Raw genomic sequence first — 26,076 nt, forward strand, 5'->3', positions numbered from 1 at the left:
AAAATGGAGCTCTTTGGCATCAACTCAACTCGCCGTGTTTGGAGGAGGAGGAATGCTGCCTATGACCCCAAGAACACCATCTCCACCGTCAAACATGGAGGTGGAAACATTATGCTTTGGGTGTGTTTTTCTGCTAAGGGGACAAGACAACTTCACCGCATCAAAGGGACGATGGACAGGGCCATGTACCGTCAAATCTTGGGTGAGAACCTCCTTCCCTCAGCCAGGGCATTTAGAATGGGTCGTTGATGGGTATTCCAGCATGACAATGACCCAAAACACACGGCCAAGGCAACAAAGGAGTGGCTCAAGAAGAAGCACATTAAGGTCCTGGAGTGGCCTAGCCAGTCTCCAGGCCTTAATCCCATAGAAAATCTGTGGAAGGAGCTGAAGGTTCGAGTTGCCAAACGTCAGCCTCGAAACCTTAATGACTTGGAGAAGATCTGCAAAGAGGAGTGGGACAAAATCCCTCCTGAGATGAGTGCTAACCTGGTGGCCAAGTACAAGAAACGTCTGACCTCTGTGATTGCCAACAAGGGTTTTGCCACCAAGTACTAAGTCATGTTTTGCAGAGGGGTCAAATACTTATTTCCCTCATTAAAATGCAAATCATTTTATAACATTTGACATGCGTTTTTCTGGATTTTTTTGTTTTCTGTCTCTCACTGTTCAAATAAACCTACCATTCAAATTATAGACTGATCATTTCTTTGTCAGTGGGCAAACGTACAAAACCAGCAGGGGATGAAATACTTTTTTCTCCCTCACTGTATGTGGTGTTGTGTGTTTCTGTCACTAGGGGTCAATATATACCTTAAAAAAATCTTGGACTTATTGTAGTGGGCCCAAATTTCATCATGCTACCATTATCATGATTTATCATTCATGCAAATATTTACAGTACTGTTCCTAATTACAGTGGAGTCCAGGTTTGAGTTTTGCCATCTTCCTGGTTGCATTGCTTCATATAATCTACAGGAAAATGTATGCAGTCTGATTAGGTAAAATAAGGCATAATGCGAATTATTCAAGTTTGGAATGCCTAATAAAAAAAAGGTAATTATAAGATATTTCAACGTTGATTTGAACATGTTTTCACTTTCTGAATTCAAACGCATATAAGGGCCTTGAACAACACAAGTGATGCTTCAAATCAGGCAGGATTTCTATTAAAGGACCAACAGCCAGACTCTTTCCAAAAGGACCGTCAGCCAGACTCTTTCCTAAAGGACCGCCAGCCAGACTCTTTCCTAAAGGACCGCCAGCCAGACTCTTTCCTAAAGGACCGCCAGCCAGACTCTTTCCTAAAGGACCGCCAGCCAGACTCTTTCCTAAAGGACCGTCAGCCAGACTCTTTCCTAAAGGACCGCCAGCCAGACTCTTTCCTAAAGGACCGCCAGCCAGACTCTTTCCTAAAGGACCGCCAGCCAGACTCTTTCCTAAAGGACCGCCAGCCAGACTCTTTCCTAAAGGACCGCCAGCCAGACTCTTTCCTAAAGGACCGCCAGCCAGACTCTTTCCTAAAGGACCGTCAGCCAGACTCTTTCCAAAAGGACCGCCAGCCAGACTCTTTCCTAAAGGACCGCCAGCCAGACTCTTTCCTAAAGGACCGCCAGCCAGACTCTTTCCTAAAGGACCGCCAGCCAGACTCTTTCCTAAAGGACCGCCAGCCAGACTCTTTCCTAAAGGACCGCCAGCCAGACTCTTTCCTAAAGGACCGCCAGCCAGACTCTTTCCTAAAGGACCGCCAGCCAGACTCTTTCCTAAAGGACCGTCAGCCAGACTCTTTCCAAAAGGACCGCCAGCCAGACTCTTTCCTAAAGGACCGTCAGCCAGACTCTTTCCTAAAGGACCGCCAGCCAGACTCTTTCCTAAAGGACCGCCAGCCAGACTCTTTCCTAAAGGACCGTCAGCCAGACTCTTTCCTAAAGGACCGCCAGCCAGACTCTTTCCTAAAGGACCGCCAGCCAGACTCTTTCCTAAAGGACCGTCAGCCAGACTCTTTCCTAAAGGACCGCCAGCCAGACTCTTTCCTAAAGGACCGTCAGCCAGACTCTTTCCTAAAGGACCGCCAGCCAGACTCTTTCCTAAAGGACCGCCAGCCAGACTCTTTCCTAAAGGACCGCCAGCCAGACTCTTTAAGGCCGCCAGCCAGACTCTTTCCTAAAGGACCGCCAGCCAGACTCTTTCCTAAAGGACCGTCAGCCAGACTCTTTCCAAAAGGACCGCCAGCCAGACTCTTTCCTAAAGGACCGCCAGCCAGACTCTTTCCTAAAGGACCGCCAGCCAGACTCTTTCCTAAAGGACCGCCAGCCAGACTCTTTCCTAAAGGACCGCCAGCCAGACTCTTTCCTAAAGGACCGCCAGCCAGACTCTTTCCTAAAGGACCGTCAGCCAGACTCTTTCCAAAAGGACCGCCAGCCAGACTCTTTCCTAAAGGACCGTCAGCCAGACTCTTTCCTAAAGGACCGTCAGCCAGACTCTTTCCAAAAGGACCGCCAGCCAGACTCTTTCCTAAAGGACCGCCAGCCAGACTCTTTCCTAAAGGACCGCCAGCCAGACTCTTTCCTAAAGGACCGCCAGCCAGACTCTTTCCTAAAGGACCGCCAGCCAGACTCTTTCCTAAAGGACCGCCAGCCAGACTCTTTCCTAAAGGACCGCCAGCCAGACTCTTTCCTAAAGGACCGCCAGCCAGACTCTTTCCTAAAGGACCGTCAGCCAGACTCTTTCCTAAAGGACCGTCAGCCAGACTCTTTCCAAAAGGACCGCCAGCCAGACTCTTTCCTAAAGGACCGCCAGCCAGACTCTTTCCTAAAGGACCGCCAGCCAGACTCTTTCCTAAAGGACCGTCAGCCAGACTCTTTCCTAAAGGACCGTCAGCCAGACTCTTTCCTAAAGGACCGCCAGCCAGACTCTTTCCTAAAGGACCGCCAGCCAGACTCTTTCCTAAAGGACCGCCAGCCAGACTCTTTCCGCCAGCCAGACTCTTTCCTAAAGGACCGCCAGCCAGACTCTTTCCTAAAGGACCGTCAGCCAGACTCTTTCCAAAAGGACCGCCAGCCAGACTCTTTCCTAAAGGACCGCCAGCCAGACTCTTTCCTAAAGGACCGCCAGCCAGACTCTTTCCTAAAGGACCGCCAGCCAGACTCTTTCCTAAAGGACCGCCAGCCAGACTCTTTCCTAAAGGACCGCCAGCCAGACTCTTTCCTAAAGGACCGCCAGCCAGACTCTTTCCTAAAGGACCGTCAGCCAGACTCTTTCCTAAAGGACCGTCAGCCAGACTCTTTCCAAAAGGACCGCCAGCCAGACTCTTTCCTAAAGGACCGCCAGCCAGACTCTTTCCTAAAGGACCGCCAGCCAGACTCTTTCCTAAAGGACCGTCAGCCAGACTCTTTCCTAAAGGACCGTCAGCCAGACTCTTTCCTAAAGGACCGTCAGCCAGACTCTTTCCTTCATTATCCACCATTACTGGTTAATTTCAACCCATTTTTTATCTGTTGATCTGTGTGGGCAAGTTTGCTGTTATTTTCTGTCTCTTCCTGCCCCCCCAGACAGACAGAGGAGGCTTCACTGGAATAATCCCAAAATGACCAGCTCCAGGGCAGAGACCCCCACTGGCTTATTTCACTTTCTTTTCCTTTTGGAGCAAGAAAGGTATTTCACTGTACTTGTGCATGTGACATTAAAACTTGAAATTGAAACTCTTCCGGTCTAGAAATCTGTAATTTCCCCTGGAGAATGTTCAGCCTACATTAACATTTCCTTCCTGTCGGTCGATGAGGGACCTGAAGACAAGAACCCACCTAGTCATCACTTTGACTAAGGACATCCTGTTTGGCCTAGTAATAGATAATACTATAGGTCTACTACCATTGTTGTATTCTGCTCATAATGTAGATGGATTTATAGTCCCGTGAAAACTATGTTCAGTTTGGAAGAGAGTGGGACAAATCCAAGGTTTTGTTCATTGTGAAGGTCTGATGATTTTTATCATGCTTATTAAGACCTTCCGTAGACAAAACATTCCCATATATCACTGAGTAAAGAGGCCGTTTCCTATCAATCCCAATGTTGTAAAATATTCCTGGAATGATATTGCCACTACTCTACCTCTACTTGTATGCATTTGATGAAATAGTATTGGAATATCACCTTTATCAGCAGTAGGTTTATACAGTGTCAGCATGGCTGGTTCCTGCTCTGTCAAACTACACACCCTGTTTCAGACCAGTCATGCAGGCTGGGGCACAGTACAGCCTCTTCCATGTGCAGCCCTGGACCGTGGGAGAGGGATCCTGTTTCTCAGGTCAGACTCATCTGAGTCAGAGTATACTTGTAGTGTAGCACGCACACACTGTCTGAAACGTGACTTGAGGCTGGTTTGTCAGGTTTCACTAGAGCTACCAGTTTATTATCTACGAGTGTTTCGGTTCAGGATGAACTACCAGTCAAAAGTTTGGACACACATACTCATTCAAGGGTTTTTCCTTTATAATTTACTATTTTTACATTGTAGAAGAACAGTGAGACATAAAAACTATGGAATCATGTAGTAACCAAAATATATTAATCTAAATATTTTATTTGAGATTCTTCAAAGTAGCCACCCTTTGCCTTTGACAGCTTTGCACACTCTTGGCATTCTCTCAACCAGCTTCATGAGGTAGTCACCTGGAATGCATTTCAATTAACAGGTGTGCCTTGTTAAGTTAATTTGTGGAATTTCTTTGCCTTAATGCGTTTGAGACAATCAGTTGTGTTGTGACATGGTAGGGGTGGTATACAGAGGATGGCCCTATTTGGTAAAAGACCAAGTCCATATTATGGCAAGAACAGCTCAAATAAGCATTGAGAAACGACAGTCCATTACTAAGACATGGTCAGTCAATCTGGAAAATTTCAAGAACTTTGAATGTTTCTTCAAGTGCAGTTGCAAAAACCATCAAGCGCTATGATGAAACTGGCTCTCATGAGGACCACCACAGGAAAGTTAGACCCAGACTTACCTCTTCTACAGAGGATAAGGTCATTAGAATTACCAGCCAAATAAATGCTTCAGAGTTCAAGTAACAGACACATCTCAACATCAACTGTTCAGAGGAGACTGTGAATCAGGCCTTCATGGTCGAATTGCTGCAAAGATACCACTACTAAAGGAGACCAATAAGAAGAGACTTCGTTGGGGCAAGAAACACAAGCAATGGACATTAGACCGGTGGAAATCTGTCCTTTGGCCTGATGAGTACAAATGTGAGATTTTTAGTTCCAACCGCTGTGTCTTTGTGAGACATAGTAGGTGAACGGATGATCTCCGCATATGTGGTCCCACCGTGAAGGAGGTGTGATGGTGCTTTGCTGGTGACGCTGGTCTGTGATTTATTTAGAATTCAAGGCACATTTAACCAGCATGGCTACCACAGCATTCTGCAGCGATACACCATCCCATCTGGTTTGCTCTTAGTGGGACTATCATGTGTTTTTCAACAGGACAATGACCCAACACACATCCAGGCTGTGTAAGGGCTATTTGACCAAGAAGGAGAGTGATGGAGTGCTGCATCAGATGACCTGGCCTCCACAAATCCCCCAACCTCAACCCAATTGAGATGGTTTGGGATGAGTTGGACTGCAGAGTGAAGGAAAAGCAGCCAACAAGTGCTCAGCATATGTAGGAACTCCTTCAAGACTGTGGGAAAAGCATTCCAGGTGAAGCTGGTTGAGAGAATGCCAAGTGTGCAAAGCTGTCATCAAATCAAGGTGGCTACTTTGAAGAATCTAAAATATTTGGATTTGTTTAACACTTTTTTGGTTACTGTGTTATTTCATAGTTGATGTTTTCACTATTATTCTACAATGTAGAAATTAGTAAAAAAAATAATAGACAAACCCTTGAACAAGTAGGTGTGTCCAAACTGTTGACTGGTACTCTATATGTTACCAGACTGTGAACCGTATTCCCCTTTGGCCTCATGCCACACCATTATTCCCCGTTTGTTATAATACACTACATGAATACCACAACAACCTATATCTCCTAATCACTTGAAGAGGAATAACCAGAGACTTTGCTTCCATTATATGAAGTATGTATTTAATTACTTGTGATATGCTGGTCTAATTTTTTCTTGACATGAGCTAGCCACATAGTTGTATAAATGACTGATAATGCATGTTCCAATCAGCAGACATTCTGATTCAGCTAACAGAAGAAGAAAAAAATTGCCATCGAGCCCCAGAACATTTAAAACGGTCTAAAATTGAGATCAAAATACTGAAGAGGTGGTTGTCACACCTTCATGAACCATTCCTCACATGAGCAAACATAACACCACCCTCGGACTGTCTTTTCAACATGACTACAAAAAAGTACTCTTGTTTCGGCATGATGTCACACGCCAACAACAATTACACTTATTGTGAATATATATATATATATATTTCTACATTCCTTTGAAAATAGTTCAGTCTCTCACGAGCTGCCTGTCTGGCATCTCCATATACCTGTATCCAAACATCCTGTAAAACATGATTATACTATACATCAGAGTCAACATGATAGTGTTCTTTCTTATAAAACAGTATAAAACTAAGCTTTTTTTTCAATACATGATGTATGGGGTGGGGATTGCTTGTGTTTGAGGAGGAAAAACTGAAAACCCATCAAAGAATAAACATCGATTGGAGTTAAACTGCTTTACAAGGTTCAAGTGCTCCAATCAATGTCTAATCTTGGCCAAGGTCTCTTCTGTCAGATGCAGATAGTTTGAGAAGAGAAGACTGAATTTTTGGCAGCTGGCTTTGGTAGGGTTTTCAGTACCTGATGATAGTTACTGATTGAAAGCCCTTAAATTGTGTTACATTAAACAGTTTAAGGCAACTTTAAAATAAATACAATAACATCCTGCTAGATCAGTCAGAATGATAAATGTGGTAATGCTTTTCATACATTTCTTGTTATTGGGCCATAATTCCGTTTCTACACGCCACAGTTACACCTCATAAGCTATTAACTTGATTTTCAGTCTATCCTTTTTTGTTCAGAGAAATATCTAAAAGAGCTGAAGATGACCTGAGAAGGTGATTATGTGGAATGACCCAGTGATCTGAGAAGGTGATTATGTGGAATGAACCTCTGATCTGAGAAGGTGATTATGTGGAATGAACCTCTGATCTGAGAAGGTGATTATGTGGAATGACCCAGTGATCTGACAAGACTAAATGATGGTTCTTAGCTGTCTCAAATTGACAGTTAAAAATACAAATAAAAAAGTTGAGTAAAACTTCATAGAATTGCCAGTCTCTTACATGGCACAGACAGCAAGGAACAGAGTGCAGCAACATGTTGTTGATATCCTTAGGGAGAGAGTGTTGATATTGCTGTTGGTCTCTGTTACAGACAGTTCACAGTGTTAGGGAGGGTGTAGTAGTGTTGAGGTGGAGCAGGACGCTGGTAATTGGCTAACACCAGTGTGCAGGAGACTGGCTATTGGCTAACACCAGTCTGCGATGTAGTCAAAGTCGGCAAACATTTGCTGGTCCTCGGCTGTCAGAACCCTGGGTTCCCGGGGCGGAGTCAGGATTGGTACTTCTGAGGTGAACTCGTCATCAAAGTTACTGACATCCTCTCTACCTTTGATGGTGGGAATGAACTCTGGCCGCACCTTCTTAGCCAGTAGACCGTCCCAGTCCACATTCTAAGGGAATACAGACCATCAAGAGAGATATAATGCATTACGCATAGCTCAAAGGTGTTATGAATGCACTTATAATGCATTATGAATAGTTAATAAACAGTTCACACTTTGCGATTGGGATCATAAACCAATACCGGGAACCTACCCTAAAGAACGGATGCTTCTTAACTTCCTCTGCGTCTTTCTCACCAGCCCCAAGACGTCTCTCTGGGTTTCTCCTCAACAGCTGGGGATAGGAAGAGTCGACTTAGTTACAAAAGAACATGCATTTACATTATACTCCATAAACTGGTGAACAATAGTCCAGTAAACACAACTAAATTCTCAGTGTACGTTGAATTATTTTACATGCTGATCTAAATAACCATTCTGAGATACATAAGTAAACAAACCATACCCTTCTCATGATGGAAATAGCTTCGGTAGAGAGGAATCGTGGGTAGCGGACTTCATCGTTTACGATGCTGTCAAAAACCTCCTCTTCATCATCTCCAGGGAATGGGGACTCCCCCACCAGCATCTCAAAGATGAGCACGCCTAGGCCCCACCAGTCCACGGCCCGCGTGTATGACGTCTCTGTCAGCACCTCAGGGGCCAGGAACTCAGGAGTACCGCAGAAAGTACTGGTGCGGTCCTGATAGCCCATCCCTACAGGAACACACCAGCAGACAGAGAGATGATCATTGAAGCCAACTATAACAAAGCAATACCAAAGGGGTTATTATTCAAGACTGAGGGAGTTAGACTTGTCTTGCATTAAACCCCTAGGGCCAGTTTCCCAGACACAGATTAAGCTTAGTCCTGGACTAAAGAGCTGCCAGTGTCGAACATTCTGGGGGCGACAGGTAGCCGAGTGGTTAGAGCGTTGGACTAGTAACCGTTGCAAGATCGAATCCCTGAGCTTTTTACCTTGCCCCGAGCTGACAAGGTAAAGATCTGTCGTTCTGCCCCTGAACAAGGCAGTTAACCCACTGTTCCTAGGCCGTCATTGAAAATAAGAATTTGTTCTTAACTGACTTGCCTAGTTAAATAAAGGTAAAATAAAAATTCTCCACCCACCTTCTTTACATAGGCCAAAGTCAGCGATCTTCACGTATCCCTCTGTGTCCAGCAACAAGTTGTCCAGCTTCAGGTCTCTGAAGAAGATGATCACAGAAATACAAGAGGGGCATTCATCAACTATTGTAGTACCAAATCATCATATGTGGTGTTCGTAAGGGACTAACCAATTCATGTATAGTACAGTAATATATACAGCTGTATGTGAACAGTTGTGTGGGCATACCTGTATACAATCTTATGGTCATGAAGATACTGCAATCCCAAGACAACACAAGCAGCATAGAACCTGATGGAGACCGGAAATAAAGCTGTTAGATATACACAACATGAAAATCTACCACACACTTAGCCAACTGAGAATAAACAAAGCCTCAATTTCATTAGGACTCAATTGACATCATTCATTAGTCCACTATGAAATTACACTGAATTAAAAAAAAAAAAATGCAACATTCAACAATTTCAGAGATTTTATCGTTCATATTAGAAAATCAATCAATTTAAATAAATTCATTAGGCCCTAAAAATGTGATAATCTACGGATTTTTATATGACTGGGAATATACAGATATGCATCTGTTGGTCACAGATATCTTAAAAAAGGCAGGGATGTGGACCAGAAAACCAGTCAGTATATTCAGGCCATGGAACAACTGGGACAATTTTCAGCTTTCAGGAATTGTGTACAGATCTTTGCGACATGTGGCCGTGCGTTATCATGCTGCAACATGTGGTGATGGCAGTGGGTGAATGGCATGGCAATCACCTCATGTTGCAGCATGATAACGCACGGCCCCATGTCGCAAAGATCTGTACACAATTCCCGATTCCTGATCAAGATCTCGTCACGTATCTGTGCATTTAAATTGCCATCAATAAAATGCAATTCTGATGCCTGCCTATACCATAACCCCACCATGGGGCACTCTGTTCACAACGTTGACATCAGCAAACCGCTCGCCCACACAATGCCATATACGATGTCTGCCATCTGCCAGGTACAGTTGAAATAAAAAAAAAAAAATATATATATATATATAATTTCGGGATTCATCCGTGAAGAGCACACTTTTCCAGCGTGCCAGTGGCCATTGAAGGTGAGCATTTGACCACTGAAGTCGGTTAAGACGCCAAACTGTAGTCAGGTCAAGACCTGGTGAGGACGACGAGCACACAGATGAGCTTCCATGAGACGGTTTCCGACAGTTTGTGCAGAAATTCTTTGGTTGAGCAAACCCACAGTTTCATCAGCTGTCCAGGTGACTGGTCTCAGACCATCCCGCAGGGGAATAAGTCGGCTGTGGAGGTCCTGGGCTGGCGTGGCTACAGGTATTCTGTGGTTGTGAGTCCAGTTGGACGTACTGCCAAATTCTCCAAAACAACGTTGATGACGGCTTATGGTAAAGAAATGAACATTAAATTATCTGGAAACAGCTCTGGTGGACATTCCTGCAGTTAGCATGCCAATTGCATGCCCCCTCAAAACTTCAGACATCTGTGGCATTGTGTTATGTGGCAAAACTGCACATTTTAGAGTGGCCTTTTATTGTCCCCAGCACAAGGTGCACCTATGTAATGATCACGCTGTTTAAGCAGCTTGATATGCCACACCTGTCAGGTGGATGGATTCTCTTGGAAAAGGAGAAATGCTCACTAACAGGGATGTAAACAAATTTGTGCACAAAATTTGAGAGAAATAAGCTTTGTGTGTGTATGGAAAATGTCTGGGATCTTTTATTTCAGCTCATGAAACATGGGACCAACACCTTACATGTTGTGTTTATATTTTTGTTCAGTGTAGTATGTAATGAGGATAAGGAGTTGTTACTCACACAGCCCGAGGTTCTTGGAACACGTCTGTGTGTATGTGCATCATGAGGTCACCACCAGCCGCATACTCCATGACAAAGCACACGTGTTCCTTTGTCTGGAAGCACGCAAACAGGTTGACCAGGAAGGGATGTCTGACGCTGTTCACAGTCTCAAAGATACGCTTCTCACACATCAGGCTGAGGATAGGACAGAGGTCAGTTATTTTACCACAGATAATTCTTAAATTCTAAGGATTTTTAATGCATCAGAGAGACAATATAAATCAATATAGATGCATCTCAAATTTACATTGAGTGGTCAAAACATTAAGAACACCTGCTCTTTCCATGAAAGACTGACCAGGTGAATGCTATGATCCCTTATTGATGTCACTTGTTAAATTCACTTCAATCAGTGTAGATGAAGGGAGGAGACAGGTTAAAGAAGGATTTTTAAGCCTTGAGACATGGACTGTGTGTGTGTGTCATTCAGAGGGCAATAGGCAAAACAAAAGATTTAAGAGCCTTTGAACAGGGTATGGTAGATGCCAGGCGCACCGGTTTGTGTCAAGAACGGCAACGCTTCTGTTTTTTTTCCACACTCAACAGTTTCCCGTGTGTATCAAGAATGGTCCACCACCCAAAGGACATCCAGCCAACTTGACAACTGTGGGCAGCATTGGAGTCAACATGGGCCAGCATCCCTGTGGAACACTATAAACACCTCGTTCCGATGAATTGAGGCTGTTCTGAGGGCAAAAAGGGGTGGGGGGGTGCAACTCAATATTAGGAAGGGGTTCTTTCTTCGTTCTCTCCCCAATTTCGTGATATCCAATTGGTAGTTATAGTCTTGTCTCATCGCTGCAACTCCCATACGGACTCAGGAGAGGCGAAGGTCGAGAGCCGTGTGTCCTCCGAAACACAACCCAACCAAGCCGCACTGCCTCCTGACACAATGCCCATCCAACCCGGAAGCCAACCGCACCAATGTGCTGGAGGAAACACCGTACACCTGGCGACCGTGTCAGCGTGCACTGCCGGCCCGCCACAGGAGTCGCTAGTGGATCTCCCGGTCGCGGCAGGCTGCGACAGGGCCTGGACTCAAACCCAGAATCTCTAGTGGCACAGCTAGCACTGTGATGCAGGGCCTTAGACCACTGTGCCACTATGGAGGCCCCTAGGAAGTTGTTCTTAATGTTTTGTACACTCAGTGTATATTGTCATTAAGTTGTCGGCGTTACTTCCTACCTGTCTACTTCATCACGTGATACAATGTCTCCTTTCTTCAGGGCCTTGATAGCAAACATCTCCCCAGTACTTTCATAGTCAGCCAGGAGCACCTGTTGAATAACGGAGCGGTTAGATCTGGCGAAGGTAAAAAAGGCTATGCATGTGACATCACTACTGCCTTCCTGAGACATGAAGATCATGTGTGGTCTTACCTTTCCAAAGTGTCCTCGGCCCAGGACTGCCACACATTTAAAGTCTATGAGACTGAACTGGAACTCTTCCTCCTCCCTGGTATCCGTGGTGTGTTGGACAGGTAACCTCTCATTGGGCTGCTCTACAATAACACTGTCGTCTAGTTTACACTTCAACATACTGTTCCTGCTCTCATTCAGGAAGTCAAATGTAGACATGGCTTCCTGGGAACAAAGTACATCAAATCACAATCACGGTTAGGTCAAAATACACCAATCACAGTTAAATAAAACCAACTTTAACAGTTACAGAACTGTCACGGCATGTTACATTACAGACCGTGTTCTCTAGAGCAACTTACAAGGGCAATAAAATAACATGGCTGAAGAACAGCATGAAACGAGTCAGAAAAACGGATTAAATGGTCATCTCTTTACTAAAATAACCAACAGCAACATGAATCTTTCAGAGTTTGTGAATTGATACATTGTATTGACAGCTACCTGTACTTTCTCTCCGTCTGCGATACTGCTCTCCAGAATGGGCTCTCCAATAGAAGCCACAGTGTGGCGCTTCAAGGGAAGTGAGGGCTCTTTGCCAAACTCCAGTTTGGTTACCATCAGGTCACTGAAGAGAGAGGTCATTTCAGAAGGGGACTAAACTGACATTATCATGCAACTTTAAGTTTCATTTCTGTTCACTTCAACAATCTGTCAGGGGGTGGACCAATAGATCGTCGCTGGACGAGGTGTGCGTGTTTACCTGGGGGAGGCTGGGGAGGACAGGTGCAGGATGGACTGGGACTCAGGACCTAGCTCTGTCCCCATGTCTGGCAGCTGAGCTGGACTGAAGGAGTTGTTGACGGAGGGGATGGCTCTCCTCACCAGCCGACCCCACGTAGCGATGTTGATGTTCATCTGAGGGGCACGCAGGAATGTCTTCCCTGGGACAGAGCGGAGGGTCACAACCATAGCTCCATTCATCCAATCAATAAAATCAACAAACATTTATTTATTTAGACCTTTATCCAACAAACTGTACAGACCTTGTTGTTTGGAGAATATCTTTTTTTGCCTTTGAAGTTTTGACCTCCGCTCAATAACTGGGTTGAAAAATGTAACCTGAGGGAAAACACACATAGGTTATGAGTAAATTCTGTAAATATTATAAATCTTTTTTTTTTAGCAGGAAAAGGTAAATGTGGGTGTTTGTTGGGGGAAGTGGATCATTGAATAGTACCTCAGCAAACAGTTTTCCCTGAGGCTCCAGGTAGAGGCACATGCCATGTCGTTGGTTGTCCAGGAAGTCTTCCAGGCGTAGGAACTTGACGGCACACAGCGATCTCCAGTCCCTCCAGTAGACTGAGATCTCCAGCTCACGAGACTGTGGAAGACACATACTGTAACATCTCCCCATCAGGTCTCCTCCTCTAACACCAGTCATCAGGTCTCCTCCTCTAACACCAGTCATCAGGTCTCCTCCTCTAACACCAGTCATCAGGTCTCCTCCTCTAACACCAGTCATCAGGTCTCCTCCTCTAACACCAGTCATCAGGTCTCCTCCTCTAACACCAGTCATCAGGTCTCCTCCTCTAACACCAGTCATCAGGTCTCCTCCTCTAACACCAGTCATCAGGTCTCCTCCTCTAACACCAGTCATCAGGTCTCCTCCTCTAACACCAGTCATCAGGTCTCCTCCTCTAACACCAGTCATCAGGTCTCCTCCTCTAACACCAGTCATCAGGTCTCCTCCTCTAACACCAGTCATCAGGTCTCCTCCTCTAACACCAGTCATCAGGTCTCCTCCTCTAACACCAGTCATCAGGTCTCCTCCTCTAACACCAGTCATCAGGTCTCCTCCTCTAACACCAGTCATCAGGTCTCCTCCTCTAACACCAGTCATCAGGTCTCCTCCTCTAACACCAGTCATCAGGTCTCCTCCTCTAACACCAGTCATCAGGTCTCCTCCTCTAACACCAGTCATCAGGTCTCCTCCTCTAACACCAGTCATCAGGTCTCCTCCTCTAACACTAGTCATCAGGTCTCCTCCTCTAACACTAGTCATCAGGTCTCCTCTAACACTAGTCATCAGGTCTCCTCTAACACTAGTCATCAGGTCTCCTCTAACACTAGTCATCAGGTCTCCTCTAACACTAGTCATCAGGTCTCCTCTAACACTAGTCATCAGGTCCAATCAGGTCTCCTCTAACACCAGTCATTAGTTAGTCCCACTAAAAGCCTGACTTTTGGAAGCTTCAGGGGAAAGTAATAGATTCCTGCAGACTTAGTACCAGCCGTCGCTGGTATTCAGACTTAGAGTTGCACAACTCCAGAATAGAGAGCTGCTCTCACCTTTCTTGTCTGGGTACGACGTGCTAATAAATCAGTGTGTTTTGCTGAAGGTTGTGAAATATAAACAATAAACCAAATACAAACAAATCTGGATTGAAAAAAAAAAAAGTTGTTTGAGGCGATTTCAGACACTGATAGCATTGTATGGGAAAAGGAAAACCTTCCCAGAGTAATTGAGGTAAAGCCTAAAGTGAAGTGGTCTAGATTACCCTGTCTAGTTCCACAGTGGGTATATAGTGAAGTAGTGAAGTGGTCTAGATTACCCTGTCTAGTTCCACAGTGGATATATAGTGAAGTAGTGAAGTGGTCTAGATTACCCTGTCTAGTTCCACAGTGGGTATATAGTGAAGTAGTGAAGTGGTTTAGATTACCCTGTCTAGTTCCACAGTGGGTATATAGTGAAGTAGTTTAAATTACCCTGTCTAGTTCCACAGTGGATATATAGTGAAGTAGTGAAGTGGTTTAGATTACCCTGTCTAGTTCCACAGTGGGTATATAGTGAAGTAGTGAAGTGGTTTAGATTACCCTGTCTAGTTCCACAGTGGGTATATAGTGAAGTAGTGAAGTGGTTTAGATTACCCTGTCTAGTTCCACAGTGGGTATATAGTGAAGTAGTGAAGTGGTTTAAATTACCCTGTCTAGTTCCACAGTGGATATATAGTGAAGTAGTGAAGTGGTTTAGATTACCCTGTCTAGTTCCACAGTGGATATATAGTGAAGTGGTTTAGATTACCCTGTCTAGTTCCACAGTGGATATATAGTGAAGTAGTTTAGATTACCCTGTCTAGTTCCACAGTGGATATATAGTGAAGTAGTTTAGATTACCCTGTCTAGTTCCACAGTGGATATATAGTGAAGTGGTTTAGATTACCCTGTCTAGTTCCACAGTAGATATATAGTGAAGTAGTTTAGATTACCCTGTCTAGTTCCACAGTGGATATATAGTGAAGTAGTTTAGATTACCCTGTCTAGTTCCACAGTGGATATATAGTGAAGTAGTTTAGATTACCCTGTCTAGTTCCACAGTGGATATATAGTGAAGTAGTGAAGTGGTTTAGATTACCCTGTCTAGTTCCAATGTAAACTTCTGGTCCCAGGACTGGTTGCTGACTGGTTTCCAGCTGGTCTGTCCCACTTCAGTGTTGTCCAACTTTAGCACAGCACTGATCTCATCTGGAGAGAGCGAGAGAATACATTTATACAATCTGGACACAAGGTAATGTTCAGTAGGCATGAAATGGACTGAAAACAGGGGGTACTTGTCCAATTGTCTGTACTCGTGCTTTAAGAAAACGCTTGTTTTGATTTTCTGTGCAAAACATTTGAACAGCAACCTTGATTTCACCACTCTGTTCAAACAGCAGGCAGACACTGAGCAGTATTTCACAGCTAGATGCAAAGCATTAGTCAGAGCAGCTTCTCTGAGCAGCTTCAAAACATCAGACAGAGACACATTGGGGTGTGAGTCAATAGAGCAACACTCAACTGGACAGGTCGTCGGACTTGGAGAGGTTGCGTGAGCTGGCTCCTTTGTTCTTGTTGCTTCTGGACATGAAGGAGGAGCGCTGGTCACTGGGGCTCCAGCCGGGGTGGGAGGCTGAGGGGGCCTTACAGCGACCTGGGACCTCCTCCAGCAGATCCTGACAACCCATCAGACGCACCTCCAACGTACCTGGAAGAAAAACAGGTAAAAACACACTAGACAGTAGCCCAGAAAGACGAAGGCCGGGGAGGGCCCTGTGTATCAATGGTCTCAGAGTAAGGGTGCTGGTCTAGGATCAGGTCCCTCCTGTCCATGTAAATATTATTCATTGTGATCTAGAAGGCAAAACTGATCTTAAAATCAGCAGTCCTCCTTGATACTGCCACTGCACTATGGACTTACACGTTGTTATTGTAAATGTTGCTCAAGTCTGACCCGAGTGGGTGAGGCATTACATACTGACTCAATCTGAAGTTTATCATGGTCCATCATGGTCTAACAGCAGTTTATTCTATTCACAGTACAATGTGCATGTGTGTTTGGGATGAGGGTGGCTGTGTTATGTCGTGTCATCTCTGTTTACCTTAAGGAACGACTTAAAGAGAGGTGCTATGTTTTGAAATCTAGGGTATCCCGTAACGATAAGGACAACATTGAGTTGTTGCTTCTAAAAGGAGAGTCTTACCTGTGAGTGCAGCAGGCTTGGTGACCGTGCTGTACTGGTTGTATGTAGACATAACGCTATGGCGTGGGCTGAGTGGAGGGGACACCACCATGGCTAGTTCCTCCATGATGAGAAGGCTCTTAGGGTGGTTCTTAGGCAGCTCACTCAGCCGCTGCTCCAGAGATAACTTCAGCAGGTCCAACTTCTGATTGGACTCATTGAACCGGGCTTGAGCCTGGGAAAAAAAAGAGACCAATATTAAAATGTTTAAACACACTAGGACATAACACAGGACCATAAGACTGGACACATCTGAGAACTTCATTTTAGTGCAAGCATTCAGAACGTATTCAGAGGTTAACACTATGGAACACCTGGGTGAGGAACGGTATGCTGTGGAATGTTTATTTTTACATTCCACACCGATGTGTTATGGTAACCTGGCTAGACACTCTGCAAGATTTTACATTTACCGTCATTCACAGAATTTCCATGATCTGAAAAGAATATGGAAGATAGTCTTCACACTCCTTCATCCAGCCAAAAAACCTGCCTAGAAATTTCCAGATCTCCTGCTTATTCCCTACTATCTGGGAATCTTCCAACCAGTATTTCTGAAAAAAATAAATAAAATAAAAAAACTGGGAATTTTAGGTAAAGTAACCAGAATTTTGCAACCCTAGGTATAAATCCATCGTCTCACCTCAGAGTGGGCCTTCTTCTCCGTAACCTTCCCAGAAGAGCCCAGCAGGATCATGACGTTCTGGGCTCCATCAGCTACAGCATGTTCTATCCTGGAGTGATGTCGCAACTCCTCTAGTCTCAGGTCCAGAGGACTGATGATGGGCTTGGACACAGAGACTGGGGACCAGAAATGTCTTATCATTATCACTGAGACTGGGGACCAGAAATGTCTCATCATTATCACTGAGACTGGGGACCAGAAATCTCTCATTATCACTGAGACTGGAGACCAGAAATACCATAACTATTACCTTTTCATAACCCAGAAAACATTTGAACATATCTGTACAGGGAGGTTTAAAAATGTTTGTAAAACAAATCAAACATTTTAAAAAGGATGCACAAAGTCCAAAAAGCCTAATTCCCCACATATACTTCATATAGCAGAGGGAAAAGCCCTCCAACAGACAGACGCATGCCATTGACGAGAGATGTGTTTCTAAGGTTATAGTGGGTTCATACCGTCGTTATTGCCGTAGTTGGTCTCACCAGTCTGGCTGGCTTTGAGGATCTGCATCCTGATAAACTCCATCTTGGTCTTGCTGTCCTGCAGCATCTGCTGAGCAGTGGCAAGCAGCTTCTTATCCTATTGAAGTTAGGAGGGGGGGATACATGTAAACATAAGCATGTTAAAAACGGGCTATTTCTTTAGCTCAGTGTTTTAACCATTTTGTTTTCGCCATTTGTTTTGATTTCTTTTGGAAACAACTTACTCATTCACTCTCAAAAAGATCAAAATAAACATTCTTAGCATTTCAACTTGAGTAACATATTCAATAACAGCGACTTTGTACGGCTGTGTATATGGTCTTTCAAATGAGGTTAAAAGCATTGAGACATTCCAGCTCAACTCAAATCTAATAGGGTAGCCATACCCTCCATCACACACTACCTTGGAGGATCCATTGGAATACATCTGGATCATATTCTCAGCTCCTTGTTTGCATTTGAGCTCAATGTCGTTCTGCTTCTTCAGAGCCCCCAGTCTGCTACTGCACATTCTGGACTCACTGCTGGGGGTGTCTGGGGTCAGAGGGCAGCCGGGAACTACAATAACAGGACAGATATGAGAGGGCAGTCAAACTACAACACAAAAAAAAAAATCTGGGATGAAATTAGATGCAATAATGCAAAAGGAAGCAGAGTGGACTCCAGAGTGGCGCAGCGGTCTAAGGCACTGCATCTCAGTGCTAGAAGTGTCACTACAGACCCTGGTTCGATCCCGGGCTGTATCACAACCGGCCGTGATCGGGAGTCCCATAGGGCGGAGCACAATTGGCCCAACGTCGTCTGGGTTATGGGAGTGTTTGGCCGGGGTAGGCCGTCATTGTAAAATAAGAATTTGTTCTTAACGGACTTGCCTAGTTAATTAAAAAGGTTAAATTGTATCTTGATAGCCAATGTAATGGTCAGTGAGCTTATTTGAAAATGTTGATACTGCGCAGTAGTATGCAGTCCATGTTGATACTGTCAAAATAATCACATAGTAATATAGACCTAAATTAATCAAATTGAGCTGTTTTTTTGGTAAAGACAGGATTTTTCCCAGACATCTTTTTCTATTTAGAGTCTGTTGAGCAATATTGGTAGCTGTCAGATTGTATCAATGTAACATTGTTAAGGCTTGTACAGACAAGCTGAGTTTCACTGACAGAGAGAACAGGTTTCAGTGAGACTGACTCCCAGGTGAAATGGAAAGAGTGGGGCCCCACACCACAACAGGACGTTAGCGTTCACAGCCAGGCCATGGAACAGACTGCACAGAACAACCACCCTGGGTCACATGGAGAAACATTTCCCCCTTTTGGATCCTCAAGTGACTTCCAAGTCATATTTGACAAAATCTGACAATTATCACCGTCTTCCATATAACCTTACACCCCCCAATGGAATACCGAATCAAAGTAGTTTATTTCCCATAATAAAAAGCCCCTATGAAAAGCCCCTGTGATGTACAGGAAAATCCCTCCCGATGTACAGGAGAAGGGAGTTACATGACTTCATCACTGTTTAGCTATTTCCCCCTTTCGTTACTTCATCGATCACAAAAGAGCACTACTGTACTGTACTCGCGCCATTCCAGACTCCAGAAATTCATACCAGGTCGTACAGGAGACCGGAGGCCACTTTCTATCATGAATGAATGAATGATCTACTGTCCTGTCTATTTAACTCAACATATAGGCCTACTGTACCTTTCACAGGGAATTACAAGAATACAATGTTTGTACAATACTCTGCATGTCTTAGGAAGAGAGTCTGCTTGTTCAGACTGTGTGGTACTATCAGTCTTAACTAAGCAAGACATGTACAGTAACTATTCTCCATATCTTCAAAAAGACCTCCCTGAAATCTAAACACTTCCTACTTCCTGTGTAGGGCACAGCAGCTCAGAAAGATGGAGGACAAGACAGAAGATGATGCTTGTACCTTCAGATAACTGTCAAAGAAAAGAACATAAAGTGTCTTAATAGGGCGTTGGGCCACCACGAGCAGCCAGAACAGCTTCAATGCTCCTTGGCATAGATTCTACAGTTGTCTGAAACTCTATTGGCGGGATGGTGAAATGGTTGGAATGGTGGTGGAAAACGCTGTCCAGAATCTCCCATCTCACCGGGCAAAAACTAGTTGAACACAATGTTGTTTCTACGTCATTTCAACCCCAAAATTCTAATGTGACGACATTGAATCAACATGGAAAACTGATTGGATTTGCAATGACAGGATGACATTTTTGGTTGATTTCACATTGAATTCACATTTGTTAACAACTCAACCAAATGCAAATCAAATCTAGACGAACTGGCGTCTGAGCCCAATGGGATAGGTGTTCAATTGGGTTGAGATCTGGTGACTGACACACAGACCCTTTAACCCCTCCATGCTCCTTTCAGACCCCTCTTTCAAAGTCACTGAGATCTCTTCTTCTAGCCATGGTAGCCAAAACAATGGGGCAACTGGGTATTTTTATACCCTAAGCATAATGGGATGTTAATTGCTTAATTAACTCAGGTACCACACGTATGTGGATGCACCTGCTTTCATTATACTTTGTATCCCTCATGTGTTTTTATCATTTTGGCAGTTACCTGTACTACAGTGCTTCATCAACAGCATAGAGATGGTCCAGGTTCAACTTGGGGGAGGTCAATACAGTACCATATAGTGTACAACATACTGTACTTGGAAGCCTACATAGATGAGAGTCAGGTTTGATATCATAGACATCATATATAAAAGGGCTCACAGAAAACAAGAGTGAGTGTGTCAGAGGTAAATAGATTTATAACTAGCAGCTAGACTTGCAGAGTGAGTGTGTCAGAGGTAAATAGATTTATAACTAGCAGCTAGACTTGCAGAGTGAGCGTGTCAGAGGTAAATAGATTTACAACTAGCAGCTAGACTTGCAGAGGTAAATAGATTTATAACTAGCAGCTAGACTTGCAGAGGTAAATAGATTTATAACTAGCAGCTAGACTTGCAGAGGTAAATAGATTTATAACTAGCAGCTAGACTTGCAGAGTGAGCGTGTCAGAGGTAAATAGATTTACAACTAGCAGCTAGACTTGCAGAGGTAAATAGATGTACAACTAGCAGCTAGACTTGCAGAGGTAAATAGATTTATAACTAGCAGCTAGACTTGCAGAGTGAGCGTGTCAGGTAAATAGATTTATAACTAGCAGCTAGACTTGCAGAGGTAAATAGATTTATAACTAGCAGCTAGACTTGCAGAGTGAGCGTGTCAGGTAAATAGATTTATAACTAGCAGCTAGACTTGCAGAGGTAAATAGATTTATAACTAGCAGCTAGACTTGCAGAGTGAGCGTGTCAGAGGTAAATAGATTTACAACTAGCAGCTAGACTTGCAGAGGTAAATAGATTTATAACTAGCAGCAAGACTTGCAGAGTGAGCGTGTCAGACTTTGCATCCCAAATGGCACCCGATTCCCATATTTGAACAGACCCCTATGGGCCCTGGTGAAAAGTAGTGCACTATTTAGGAAATAGGGGGCCATTTGGGACTCACACAGAGGCTGTGTGTGTGTGAAGGGCAGTCTGTCTCCTTTGGGACACACACAGAGGCTGTGTGAAGGGCAGTCTGTCTCCTTTGGGACTCACACAGAGGCTGTGTGAAGGGCAGTCTGTCTCATGAACAGAAGCGACACACTGCAGCTTTAATGGCTCATGGAACCAGGAACTTGGAAAGAAGGGTTTCCAGACAGACAGATGTTTTCCCCTGTTCATGCTGCCTGATGTACTCCTCACCCCCTCTTCAGTCTCATCCATTTCACTAACAGGATGGCTATAGTCTGGTGGAGACTAGACTACTTGACTTGAGACCCTTCTTCCTGTCCTAAAGACCCTTGTTCTCTGGAAGAGGGGGTCTGGACATAGAAAAAGCCCCATAGCTCATTCTTCCCGATGTACTACTCAGACACGTTCCAATTAAGGCAACAGCTCTTCCTCTAAAACAGAGCTCATGTGCACTCACTCATACAGATAGTTTGTGTGTATGTATTGATATGTGCCTTTAAAAAAAAGAAATTGTTTTAATTATAAAAAAAAGAAATTGTTTTAATTATTTTAAAAAATTGTTTTAATTGATTTAGTTCTATTCTTGTCTATTGATGTTCTGTATTATGTCATGTTTCCTGTTCTGTGTGGACCCCAGGAAGAGTAGCTGCTGCTTCAGCAACAACTAATGTGGATCCTAGTAAAATACCAGAAAAGCAGTCATTCAGAGTCATTAACAACCAGGGGATGCAAAAATACACTACAGTCTACAGTAACCTTGCAGCAATCAAACCCACACAGACTAGCAGAGCCCAGTGGGTAGAACAATGCAGCTCTTCTCTGTCTAGTAATCCTGAATAATTCCAGAGCAACATCCTCATTTATTAACAGACCCAGCAGGAGGCCTCAGCCCCTTCCTTCCTTCCTTCCTTCCTTCCTTCCTTCCTTCCTTCCTTCCTTCCTTCCTTCCTTCCTTCCTTCCTTCCTTCCTTCCTTCCTTCCTTCCTTCCTTCCTTCCCAGACCCAGCAGAAAGCCTCATCCCCTTCCTTCCTTCCTTCCTTCACAGACCCAGCAGAAAGCCTCAGCCCCTTCCTTCCTTCCTTCACAGACCCAGCAGAAAGCCTCAGCCCCTTCCTTCCTTCCTTCACAGACCCAGCAGAAAGCCTCAGCCCCTTCCTTCCTTCCTTCACAGACCCAGCAGAAAGCCTCAGCTCCTTCCTTCCTTCCTTCCTTCCTTCCTTCCTTCCTTCCTTCCTTCACAGACCCAGCAGAAAGCCTCAGCCCCTTCCTTCCTTCCTTCCTTCCTTCCTTCCTTCCTTCCTTCCTTCCTTCCTTCCTTCCCAGACCCAGCAGAAAGCCTATGCCCCTTCCTTCCTTCCCAGACCCAGCAGAAAGCCTCAGCCCCTTCCTTCCTTCCTTCCCAGACCCAGCAGAAAGCCTCAGCCCCTTCCTTCCTTCCTTCCTTCCCAGACCCAGCAGAAAGCCTCAGCCCCTTCCTTCCTTCCTTCCCAGACCCAGCAGAAAGCCTCAGACCCTTCCTTCCTTCCTTCCTTCCTTCCTTCCTTCCTTCCTTCCTTCCTTCCTTCCTTAGAAAGGCCTCAGCCCTTCCTTCCTTCCTTCCTTCCTTCCTTCCTTCCTTCCTTCCTTCCTTCCTTCCTTCCCAGACCCAGCAGAAAGCCTCAGCCCCTTCCTTCCTTCCTTCCTTCCTTCCTTCCTTCCTTCCTTCCTTCCTTCCTTCCTTCCTTCCTTCCTTCCTTCCTTCCTTCCTTCCTTTATTCCTTTATTCATTAGCTGCTGAATATGAATGTAAAGAATGTGAATAAAACAATGCCTGGGTTCCTGTATGTTGCTGCTGCATGCTAATCACAGGGCTGAGAGGCAGGGGGCTGAGAGAGAGCGTGAGACACGGGGCTGAGAGAGAGCGAGAAGGCTGTATACCGGAGTATTTGGAAATGGCCACGGGATGGTTAACATTTTCTTTTAAGTTTTTCAATAAATCTGAATATCTGTAGATACTTTTTAAGTTAATACCTGCAGTCAGGGGATAAAGCAGATTGTGTTATTAATTTCACCTGTCACATTATTTTATATATTATGAAGGTTACCGTAGTAGAGCCAGTCAAGTGTTGATTTGTGATTTGTAAATAGCACAATGGGAGCCGGTGAGTCCACAACACACACACACACACACACACACACACACACACACACACACACACCTTTCTCCCATGTATTTCTTTACTTGTTAGTTAGCTAAGTGGCTGAATGAATTGTATTTACTATATCTAACTAGGCAAGTCAGTTATCCGGGAGACTTGGCCTTTAAACTCTCACCTCATCCACTTTCCCAAACATGGTGTATAACAGGTATGTGTTCATTTCACCATCACTAATAGTTCCTCTGGGTTAGGGGTAAGGGTTCTATACCTAGCAGGATCTCTGGGTCCTTGACCACGATGTGAGCGTTGAGCTCCTAATCGTTCCTCTGGGTTAGGGGTAAGGGTTCTATACCTAGCAGGATCTCTGGGTCCTTGACCACGATGTGAGCGTTGAGCTCCTAATCGTTCCTCTGGGTTAGGGGTAAGGGTTCTAATACCTAGCAGGATCTCTGGGTCCTTGACCACGATGTGAGCGTTGAGCTCCTAATAGTTCCTCTGGGTTAGGGGTAAGGGTTCTAATACCTAGCAGGATCTCTGGGTCCTTGACCACGATGTGAGCGTTGAGCTCCTGAAGCTCCTGGTGCAGCTCCTCCAGCTTCCTGTTGCTCTTCTTCAGCTGGTTGTCAACGTAGGCCAGGCTCTTCTTGTCCGTGGTGACCTTCTTCAGGTTCTCAGCTCCTTCCTTAATCTTCAACTCCTTCCTGATCTCCCTCTTGATGTGGTCCTTGAGCTCCTCTAACCTCTGCTGCACCACGGTGTCTGACAGGTCCAGGTTCTCACCCAGAGCCCTGGCGTCTCCCTGGAACAATACAAATAAATACAATCAGAATGATACTTCAAACACAACACTTTCACCAGTCTTCCAAATACTCAAATCAGTTTAATAACCAGTGACTTTCCCAGCTTGTTGGAAGGGTTGGGGTCAATTCCATCTCAATTCAATCCATTGAGGAATTACACTGTGCACCTTGTTAAATTGACTGGAATGACCCCAACCAGCCCTTTTGGTTGGTGATAAGTGATGCTTCAAACAATATCACTTTTCACACCTGTCTTACAGATCACAACAATATCAAATCGACAACCATCAATATTCACTTTTAGCAGTGAATCGTCTTTCCCCACTTGGCAGTGTTGGGGTCAGGTTACAATTCAGGAACAAAAATGTGCATTTTAGTCAGATGGCTTCCTGATTCCTAAATGGACTGAATTGAAATGGGATTGGCGTTGACCCCAATGGCGCTGCAGTGAATAACATCCACATGACCAATGGCTGTGTGTTGCTATACGCTGATATTCATCACTTCTAGTGATGCACAGATATTACATTTTTGGCCGATAACCAAAACCCAATATTTTCCTTGCCCCCCCCCCCAAAAAAAATGATGCTGATATTTACAATTTTAGCGGCCTTTTTAAGCATTCTATTACAGTTAACACACACAGAGAGACGCAGCGGTCTAAGGTACTGCATATCAGTGCAAGAGGCGTCACTACAGTCCCTGGTTTGAATCCAGGCTGTATCACATCCGGCCGTGATTGGGAGTCCCATAGGGCGGCGCACAGTTGTCCGGGTTTGGCCGGAGTAGGCCGTCATTGTAAATAAGAATTTGTTCTTAACTGATTTGCCTAGTTAAATAAATGTCACACACCAAAAAGTAATTTTATTGGCATTTGCATATGTCCCCATTACCAGTAAAACATAATCAAAACCTATTTATTTCACTTACCTGCTGTGCTGTTTCGTTGTTCAGTCGTTTCATTCTCAACCAGGATTTCTATGGAACGCCGTTTGGGTTTTTGCATGTCAACACTATTTGCAGTGTCAAATAAGCTTGTTGACCAATCAAGACCTGAATACGACTGCATGTTACATAATTTAACGCGTTCATATATTGTTTGCGTAGTTATTACACTATCACTCGAATTTCATGTCACAACGATTCATCGATACGTATGCTACGATGCTGGTAAAGTTGTCTCGCGCACCTATAGTGCTGGTCATTAAAAAAGGCTATCTAGCTCATGGATGCAAACAATGTTCTTCCCCAAAAACATGGCAAAACAACAATCTGTTTCAGTAGCTATAGTTCGCTAACTAACTATATAGCGAGGTGTCATCTAAAATAACCTTAATTTATAAGACAGTTCTTACTTGATACCCCATTTCATTGATCCCCAATCCTTAGGTAAAGCTGTACAGTGCAATATGAATGTCAATACACACAGTAGGCTGACTGGAGAAGTGATTTCACACAGTAACAGTCCCGCAATAAGAGCTACAAGGCTAATATTTGCATAAACTCTTCACAGTTGTGTTCCTCCTGTACTCCCTGTTCACTCATGACTACATGGCCAGGCACGACTCCAACACCATCATTACATTTGCAGATGACACAACAGTGGTAGGCCTGATCACCGACAACAACGAGACAGGCTATAGGGAGGAGGTCAGAGACCTGGCCGGGTGGTGCCAGAATAACAACCTATCCCTCAATGTAACCAAGACTAAGGAGATGATTGTGGACTACAGGAAAGAGAAGACCGAGCACACCCCCATTCTCATCGACGGGGCTGCAGTGGAGCATGTTGAAAGCTTCAAATTCCTTGGTGTCCACATCACCAACAAACCAACATGGTCCAAGCACACCATGACAGCCGTGAAGTGGGC

The 26,076-nt window shown here is 44.5% G+C and overlaps 1 protein-coding gene across 3 annotated transcripts in view; it reads right to left on the reverse strand.

Annotated features, from left to right (window-relative positions):
• Nucleotides 1–6,069: 6,069 nt before the first annotated feature.
• LOC106560658 (serine/threonine-protein kinase N2) overlaps nucleotides 6,070–26,076 on the reverse strand; it is a 48,992-nt gene continuing 28,985 nt past the window's right edge. For 2 of the 3 annotated variants that reach the window (XM_014123742.2, XM_014123741.2), the window contains exons 2-20: nucleotides 23,928–24,204; nucleotides 18,124–18,278; nucleotides 17,694–17,817; nucleotides 17,191–17,348; nucleotides 16,509–16,722; nucleotides 15,827–16,012; nucleotides 15,404–15,513; nucleotides 13,229–13,372; nucleotides 13,035–13,110; nucleotides 12,752–12,932; nucleotides 12,493–12,616; nucleotides 12,010–12,213; nucleotides 11,816–11,907; nucleotides 10,589–10,765; nucleotides 8,980–9,042; nucleotides 8,754–8,830; nucleotides 8,092–8,342; nucleotides 7,840–7,920; nucleotides 6,070–7,694 (exon numbers count right to left, since the gene is read on the reverse strand). In XM_014123742.2, coding sequence (XP_013979217.1) covers nucleotides 7,491–7,694; nucleotides 7,840–7,920; nucleotides 8,092–8,342; nucleotides 8,754–8,830; nucleotides 8,980–9,042; nucleotides 10,589–10,765; nucleotides 11,816–11,907; nucleotides 12,010–12,213; nucleotides 12,493–12,616; nucleotides 12,752–12,932; nucleotides 13,035–13,110; nucleotides 13,229–13,372; nucleotides 15,404–15,513; nucleotides 15,827–16,012; nucleotides 16,509–16,722; nucleotides 17,191–17,348; nucleotides 17,694–17,817; nucleotides 18,124–18,278; nucleotides 23,928–24,204 — 2,898 coding nt within the window. In that variant the 3' untranslated portion in view covers nucleotides 6,070–7,490. Of the gene's footprint in view, nucleotides 7,695–7,839; nucleotides 7,921–8,091; nucleotides 8,343–8,753; nucleotides 8,831–8,979; nucleotides 9,043–10,588; nucleotides 10,766–11,815; nucleotides 11,908–12,009; nucleotides 12,214–12,492; nucleotides 12,617–12,751; nucleotides 12,933–13,034; nucleotides 13,111–13,228; nucleotides 13,373–15,403; nucleotides 15,514–15,826; nucleotides 16,013–16,508; nucleotides 16,723–17,190; nucleotides 17,349–17,693; nucleotides 17,818–18,123; nucleotides 18,279–23,673; nucleotides 23,739–23,927; nucleotides 24,205–26,076 lie in introns of those variants that run through there. The other variant, XM_014123743.2, reaches the window with a different exon arrangement.

The sequence above is a fragment of the Salmo salar genome, chromosome ssa10 (assembly GCF_905237065.1).
Source record: "Salmo salar chromosome ssa10, Ssal_v3.1, whole genome shotgun sequence".
Lineage (NCBI taxonomy): Eukaryota > Metazoa > Chordata > Actinopteri > Salmoniformes > Salmonidae > Salmo > Salmo salar.